Consider the following 8,087-nt stretch of genomic DNA (forward strand, 5'->3'; position numbering starts at 1 on the left):
GCGACACAATATCCTCAAACAAGACGATAATAAGGTCCCAGTGTCCTCAGATGAGTACTTTCTAATTACCAGTGTATTAGCTTGTTCATGTTGCTAAAACTGAGCAAATTTGTTGCCACATCAAACTACAAACTTTAGTTAATAAACAAGTTTCAACCATAGAAATCTGATCAGGTTTCAGACCATTCTTGTGTTGGGATTGGTCGCAGGCTGATGATTATTGACTATTTCCTCAAGTTAATTCTACTGAGCAGAACTCTGCTGACGAGGAGTAAACTCGACTGTCTGTGACAACGTTCTACTGTTCAGGAATCAACTTGAGGACAAGAATATTTTCATGATTTAATTTGGTCATTTTCGTCGACAGCCCAGCGCTCAGATCCACTTCCTGTCTGAAAGTGAGTGGTGTGTGTGAGCAGCTGTGAGTCAGGTGACGTGTGATGTGATGGCGTTCAGAGTATTTTACACACAAACACCAAATGTGAGCAGAGCAGGAATTCATTAAAGGAAAAACAATAAGTAGCTGTGGAGACATCTGTGAGCAAAGATAAAAGATTTAATAACCATTCAGCTGTGTGTGTGTGTGTGTGTGTGTGTGTGAGCAGGTGAACACTATTCCACTGACAGACCTGCAGGCAGCAGGACGACATCAGTGACGACCAACAGCTGGCATCGACGCAGCAACGGCAGACTCCGCCCACTCGCTGTGACAGGAAACACAACAAGAAAAAAAGAAACAGGAAATAATATTTTAAAGACAGAGTCAATGCTTTGCTGAAGGTTTATCAGCAGTTTGAGTCACTGATGGAGGAAGAAGACGGATGATGGATCGATCACTGACAGTTCAACACATCACAGATTACTAGTTACTTCCATTTGAGAGTAATAAGTTACAATGTCTGTGCAGAGTAATTCGTAAAATGTGACATGTGACATTGTCATCATACACACTGAAGAGGATTTCTTGTCCAAAACGTCTGTGTGTAAATATTAAAAATCCAAACTGGAGTGCTGTCCTGATCTTTACTTTATTATTAAATACACTGAGGATTCAGCGCCCTGTCTTAGAGGTTACATTTTGAGTCTTATTTTTACTTATTACCAACATATTCTCGCTCCCAACTCATCACATGTCACTGTTTGTTCAGTGGACTTCAATTTAGGCCTGTGACATGCATTATGTTCCTAAAAAACAACCCTGGTCTCATTCTGAAGTCGTCAAATACCACCTCGGTCAGTGACTCCTGGCGTCAGACACCAACAAAAAAGTTTCATGTTGGCATAATACGCACCTGGTCACCGTTTTTGTGAAAGGGCGCCCAGTGGCGTCGAGGGAAACATTGCAGGTCAACAGTTAAGTTAAGGGGGCAAAAGTCCGAGTAGGGCAGAGAGGAGGGGTGCATGGGTCCAACTTTCATCCAGGAGGCCGGTGTTCACTTCCTGTAAGAGTGCAGAGTCAAGCCTTGTTCTTTTTTTCCTAAACGTAACCATGTGTGTGTTGTTGAAGGTAAAACGTAAATTCAGTGTTGTACCGATGTAGTGCTTTTATTTTGAAAGAGACTGTATGCAAACTGTACATTTCCTGTGAAAACAGAAGTGTATTTTGAAAACAGACAATGCATGTAACAGGCTGAAGTTGACACGGCGTCCCAGAACGTCAACAACCAACACACCCAGGGTACCTTGGACGTCATATGTTAATGACCAAACATGGACATGTGACGAGGTCGCTTGGTTATGAGGTGACGAGGTGTGTTGGTTGTTGACGTTCTGGGACGCCGTGTCAACTTCAGCCTGTTACATGCATTGTCTGTTTTCAAAATACACTTCTGTTTTCACAGGAAATGTACAGTTTGCATACAGTCTCTTTCAAAATAAACATTAGTACAACATCGCGAATTGATGCTTCTTTCTTTTATCGACAAACGCATGTGATTACATTTAGGAAAACAGAACAGGGTTTTTTCGCTGGTGTCTGATGCAGAAATCACTGCCCAAGCGTTAATATTTGACGACTTCGGAATGAGACCTGGTTGGGCGAGGACGTACCTTAAAATGACTGAAAGTTCAGGTTCTGAACGCGTCTCCAGGAGAAGGTCAGATAACCACCCCAACCTGCCTCCTTACCAGACCGGTTGGGACCTCTGTTTACTCCCATCAGCACACTGGTCACATGATCACAGCCTTTCAAAATATGTGGGATGTGTACAAATGTGGGTGCATTGCTTTTGTAGGAAAATGTATTAACAGTTCCTGAGGACAGCCTGACATATTACCGCCTAAAGCACGCATGTTAAACACTGTTTAAAAAATGTTTTTTCATCAGAGCTCCAACAACCACTGACTTTCACCTGTCCCATCCTGTGAGGTCCTAAAGACAAACCCTGTTCTTTTTTGCCTAAACATAACCACGTGTGTTTGAAAAAAGAAAAAGAAAATAAAAGGTCAGTCTGCGGTGTTATACCGAGGTCGCAGTGCTTTTATTTTGAAAAAAGACTGTATGCAAACTGTGAAAACAAATTTCCTGTGAAAACAGAAGTGTATCGTGACACTTGAACTTGACACGGCGTCCCAGGTCATCAACCGACACACCCAGGGTACCTTGGACGTCTGTGCGGACGTGGAAAGTCCATGACCAAATTATCAATATGTGACGAGGTCACAGTGAGACAGTGTTGACTGCGCTCTGGATAATCGACGGTACTGTGAATTTCAGAATGGTCAATTTTTCGCGCTCCAACACTCGACATGATGCCTTGTGTGGATTTGAATTTGATCTGAACACAGTGAATTCAGAGATCAGTAACATCTGTGATAAAATGAAAACACTGAACCAACAGTCATCAGTCGCTGCAGCGACCGGCCGTGTCCGCTCTGCGTCCCTCTGAGGGCCCGCGAGCCTCCTGCTGAGAAACTCTGTCAACTGAGCAGCAGGAAGGAAAGAAGAAGTGTCTGAAAACGGATCATTTCACTAAAGCGGGAGGCGGTGGAAACATCATCACTATCATCACCATCATCATCATCATCAGTCACCCCCCCCCACCCCCCATCCCCCCATCCCTACCGACGGTGATCAGTGACGTCAGCGGGCTGTATAAGAGCCGCTCCGACGGGACAGACTCAGAAAATCCTCCCGACCCGCACACAGACCGACAGACCGACCGGCAGACAGGTGATGAAGATGGTGTCCTCCTCGCGTCTCCGCTGCCTCCTCCTGCTCCTCCTCTCCCTCACCGCCTCCATCAGCTGCTCCTCCGCCGCCCAGAGAGACTCCAAACTCCGTCTGCTGCTGCACCGGACCCCGCTGCTGGGCTCCAAACAGGTCCGAACGACACACACACACACACACACACACACACACACACACAGAAGGACATTCCTTTAGTGAAACTTTTATAAATTAATCATTAAAACATTTTCAGAAAGATTTGTTTTATATCTGGACCTGTCTCCGCTCAGTCTGCTGATCTGAATGAATTTATTAAATATCCGTTGAACCATAAAAATCTTATAGAGAATTTTTACAGAAAAAAAGTCACAATCAAGTTAAAAATATTCGAAATTAAACAGAAATATCAGGAATTTAAATCAGTTAATTGAACTCAAACTTCAGTCCATATTATTAAATGGTTGAAAATAAAGTTTTGAATTTAAACTACAAATACAAAAATTAATAACTAATAAAAACGAATTAAATATAATTTCTTTGACAGATTTTTAAATGTTTGACAGAAATGTGTATCACAGAACAGAATTACAGAATGAAATCAGTCAGTGTGAAGTGAAATAAAATCAAAATATTTATATCCAACACGATTCATATGCTCTCATAAGGAGACAGGAGGACAAATCTTTATTTTGGAGATCAGGGACACTAAATAGTTAATGAATACATTTTAGAATAATCAATAGATACATTGATCAGGTGTTTCCACAGAATAAATAATTTAGAAAAAAACACTTCTTATATTTAGATTTAAATCATCAAATAAAAATAAATTACAAAGATTAAATAAAGGAAATTAAAATCTCAGCGTCCTCCTGATCTAAAAAAAAAGGAAGTGAGCAGACTGAAGACGACAGGGCAGCATGTGATTAAATATTATGTTCATAAAGTCACAGAAACACAATATGTGTTTACTGTAAAGCATGCAGTCAGTCACTGAAAAAAGTAAATAAATATATACATATAGATATATTTTGTTTTTAATTAGACTGATGTTCATTTGAAATTTTTTAAATAAAATTTAGTATTGTTATTGTCTTGATGATAATGTGAAAATTATCTCAAAAAGTTGCAAATATTTCTTTCTTTCTTTTTTATTATCTTTTTTATTTGTTCACCTTTGTGCCACTTGATCCATTAGAATAATACTTAATTTAAACTTCTATCAAAAAACGTCATCAATAAATTAATTGTTTGGTCTAGAAAACATTAAAGACGTTCAGTTCAAGATGACGTCTTCAAATCCGTCGCTTCACTCTGAATATCTTCGCTCCTTTTTAAGTGTGTCTCCAAAAAAAAATCTGATTAAAGTGGAGACGCTCCTGGTGAAGAGGGTTAAACTTCCCCGGCTGGTTGCCTGCAGTGAGATAATTATTCTTTGCAATGCGGCATTATCTATTTGAATCTGCACTGATTTTCATACATGTACGAAACATACATCTGAACACTGGATAACATCAGGTTCAAAATTTGTTGTTGTTGACACATCAGAGTCAAAGGATTTTGGATATCTCTTTTATCACTCCATACATCAGAAAATACTGTCATAGAATATCAAGAAAAAATATATGTTTGCCATGTTTTTAGGAATAAACTGTTCTGCAGATCAGGCTGTGGGTGGTATATGAACAAACTGCTCTTCAGCGTACAGACAGGGAGCACACTGGGAAGTCTGGTGGATTGAAGTGTTTCTGAAATGGAAATCTTTGTCTCAGAGTTTGAATGAAAACTTGAGAAAACGGCCTCAAAAACACCTAAATGTTTTAAAACTGTAAAAATGAGACACGAACAGACATCACCATGAAACTCTCTCAGTTGATTACAGCAAGATCATTACTCTTTGTGTCGGAGATTATGTTGAAATACACAAATGAGGCTTTATCGAATTAAATATGTGCTTGTTCCATACATTTCCAGAGCAGAAATCTGACGTTAAATAAACCTGAATTAATATCTTTGATGTTTTCTCATTAGTCTGAAAGACGACGTGTTACAGAAGCAAAACAACTCCAAACTGACCAGTGCATGAAAAACCTGTTTTAATTTGACAGAAATGACCTGATGACATGTAGATTTTTTTACAGTGTGCAGTTCTGATAAATGTCACACAGCCTTCATGTCTTTGGAGACGAAGCGTGTGATGTCCCCCGCTGATAGAGGACTGACAGAGGTCTGACGGTTAAATCTTTATCTCTGCAGGATCCTCAGATCCACAGACGCCACGCTGACTCGTCTTTTATGGCCGAGTCTCAGAGTGACACCGCAGACTTCATGTCACAGTCCGTCTTAAACAACTTCCATCTTTTCAATCAAACGGTTAATCAAAATAGAATTACTCAAGTTGCACTCACCAGCTTCTGTTAGATGAAAGCGCTCCTCGTCAGCAGCCTGTTGTCTCTGAGACGCTCACACTGAAATCAGTCTGATGGTTTTCAGGTGAGGATGATTTTTAAAAGATGAACACAATATTTAAGTCGTTCATTCTCACACATCTGTGATCAAACATCCAAAACTAAAGGTTCACTTACTGACTTTTCCTTGAGCTTCTTCAGTGATTGTAAACTGCCAAATACAGCCCTTCTTTACCGACACATCCTCACTGCGACCTCGTCACATATCAACATTTGGTCGTGGGCTTTCCATGTCGAGATATGATGTGGGTGTGCTGGTTGTTTATTGTTCTGTTACATGCATTGTCTGTTTCAAATCACACTGGAAATGTACAGTTTGCATACAGTCTCTTTGGAAATAAAAGCACTACGTCAGCACAACACCACGACATGACGTTTTCTTTTCCTTCAACACACACAGTTGGGTTCAGGACAAAAGAACGGGGTTTGGCTTTACAGTCTTACAGGAATTGAACACCGGCTTCCTTGGTGAAAGTCAGTGGTTGTTGGACCCCTCCCTACAGCCCTACTCGGACTTCTGCCTCCTTAACTTTTTTTGTTGTCCTACCGTGTTTCCCTCTGATGCTGCCAGGTGTTCCAGTGTGAAGTTCCATTATAACAGCGACCAGCAGCGTATCATGCCGACGTGAAAGGACGGCTTTTTTTGTTGGGGTCTGAGGAAGTCACTGACCAAGTGTCGGGTTTTAAGAACTGCTTGATGGCTTCAAGGAAACTCAACGGGACAACAAGGAAAGTTGAGGTGGCTGAAGTCTGAGTGTGCCTGTGCCTCGTACCTGTGCGGTCGGTTTTTTGGTCTGCAGTCTCCAATAAAACCATAAACCAGCAGCACAGAGTGAAAACTCAGAATTTATATATGGAAATTAAAACAAAGGAAAACATGTAACCTCGCTGCTGTTTATCAACATCATTATTATTTACGCCTATCAGGACACTTTTCACTCCTGTTGTACCGGTTGTTGTTTTCTGAGAGTGAATCAAGTTTCTCCTTGGTGTTTATTGTTTGTCATATTTTTGTTGTTTCTTTTAGGACATTTTTCAGTCTCTGTGGTTTTTATCATTATTAATATTTTATGTTTTCTTGCAGGGTGTCTCCTCCCCATTTTTATTTTTATTTATTTATTTGGAATCTTTAATGGTTTTGTTTTAATAGTCATATTTGTCCTTGTCATATTTTAGGACATGTTTCTATCTCCCTGGGTTTTATATAAAATTTTAAAATATTAACAGTTGATATGAATATTTTATGTTTTCCTGCAGGACGTCTTTGTTTCAGTCCTTGCCCATTTTTGTCTTTAATATTTCTGTTTTTGTATTTTAGGACATGTCTCAGTCCTTCTTGGTTTTACAGTTATTAGTAATTTTGTGATTATGTATTTTAGCACAGATCACTGGCTTGTCCTGCTTTATGGTTGTTGATAATATTTGTATTTTGGTATTCAAGGACATGTCTTGAGCTTCTCTGACTTTATAGTTATTAATAATTTTGTCGTATTCATATTTCAGGACATGTCTCGGGCCTCGCTGGCGGAGCTGCTCCTCTCTGACCTCCTGCAGGTGGAGAACGAGGCCCTTGAGGAGGAGAACTTCCCTCTGGCTGAAGGAGAACCTGAAGACGTCCATGTAGATCTGGAACGAGCTGCCGCCGCCGGCAGCGGGCCGCTGCTCGCCCCCCGAGAGAGGAAAGCTGGCTGCAAGAACTTCTTCTGGAAGACCTTCACTTCCTGCTGAGAGCCCCATCATCCTCATCCTCCCCTCCATCTTCATCAGCACACTTCCTGCAGACGCTGTACAGACACTGTATGGATCAGACTATCGATGATTAGTTTGGATGAATTGTTTAGATTTTTCTGAGCTGATTCTTTCTGAATGTAAACTTGATGAAACTATTTTTAATTGTGGGTTTGAATAAAATCAGTTTGAGACAAACGCTCGCTGGTGTCTGCTGACGGAGGAGGAGGAGAGGAAATAAAAATCTTCATCAGGACGAAGAGCTGCAGGTTTTTATTGGAGCTGCTCATTTAACAGCTGAGGGGGAGATTCACCAGTAAAATAACTGTTAATGAAGGTTAATAAAGACACAGGAGACGCCATGGCAACCACAAGAGAAATCATTTAGTTTTTAATTAGTTGTTTTCCTCCTGAATGTCACACTGATCACAGATCAGATAATAAAATCAGACCTGAGGGTAAATTCACGTTATAACTGCTGAGGAGAAACAAACAAACCTGTTTCAGACGAACAACATTTGAATAAACTAAGATTAAAGACATTTAATTTTTATGCAGCTGCTGCAGCTCAGTGACGACAAAGAGCCAGGAAACAGCACACAGACAAAGAGTGAATGATACAAGTGACATGTTCGTCTTCATGAATAAGACCTGAGAGACATATGCTTATAAAATTAAACAGCAAGTAGAAAAGTATTTTGATTTGAAATGTGTGCAGACAC

The 8,087-nt window shown here is 40.3% G+C and overlaps 1 protein-coding gene across 1 annotated transcript; it reads left to right on the forward strand.

Annotated features, from left to right (window-relative positions):
- Window positions 1–3,114: 3,114 nt before the first annotated feature.
- sst1.1 (somatostatin 1, tandem duplicate 1) lies at window positions 3,115–7,563 on the forward strand. The gene is made up of 2 exons (XM_050066228.1): window positions 3,115–3,322; window positions 7,141–7,563. The coding sequence occupies exons 1-2, from the start codon at window positions 3,176–3,178 to the stop codon at window positions 7,363–7,365; spliced, it is 372 nt and encodes a 123-aa protein (XP_049922185.1). The 5' UTR covers window positions 3,115–3,175; the 3' UTR covers window positions 7,366–7,563.
- The last annotated feature ends 524 nt before the right edge of the window (window positions 7,564–8,087 follow it).

Source organism: Epinephelus moara, chromosome 2 (genome assembly GCF_006386435.1).
Source record: "Epinephelus moara isolate mb chromosome 2, YSFRI_EMoa_1.0, whole genome shotgun sequence".
NCBI classification, from domain to species: domain Eukaryota; kingdom Metazoa; phylum Chordata; class Actinopteri; order Perciformes; family Serranidae; genus Epinephelus; species Epinephelus moara.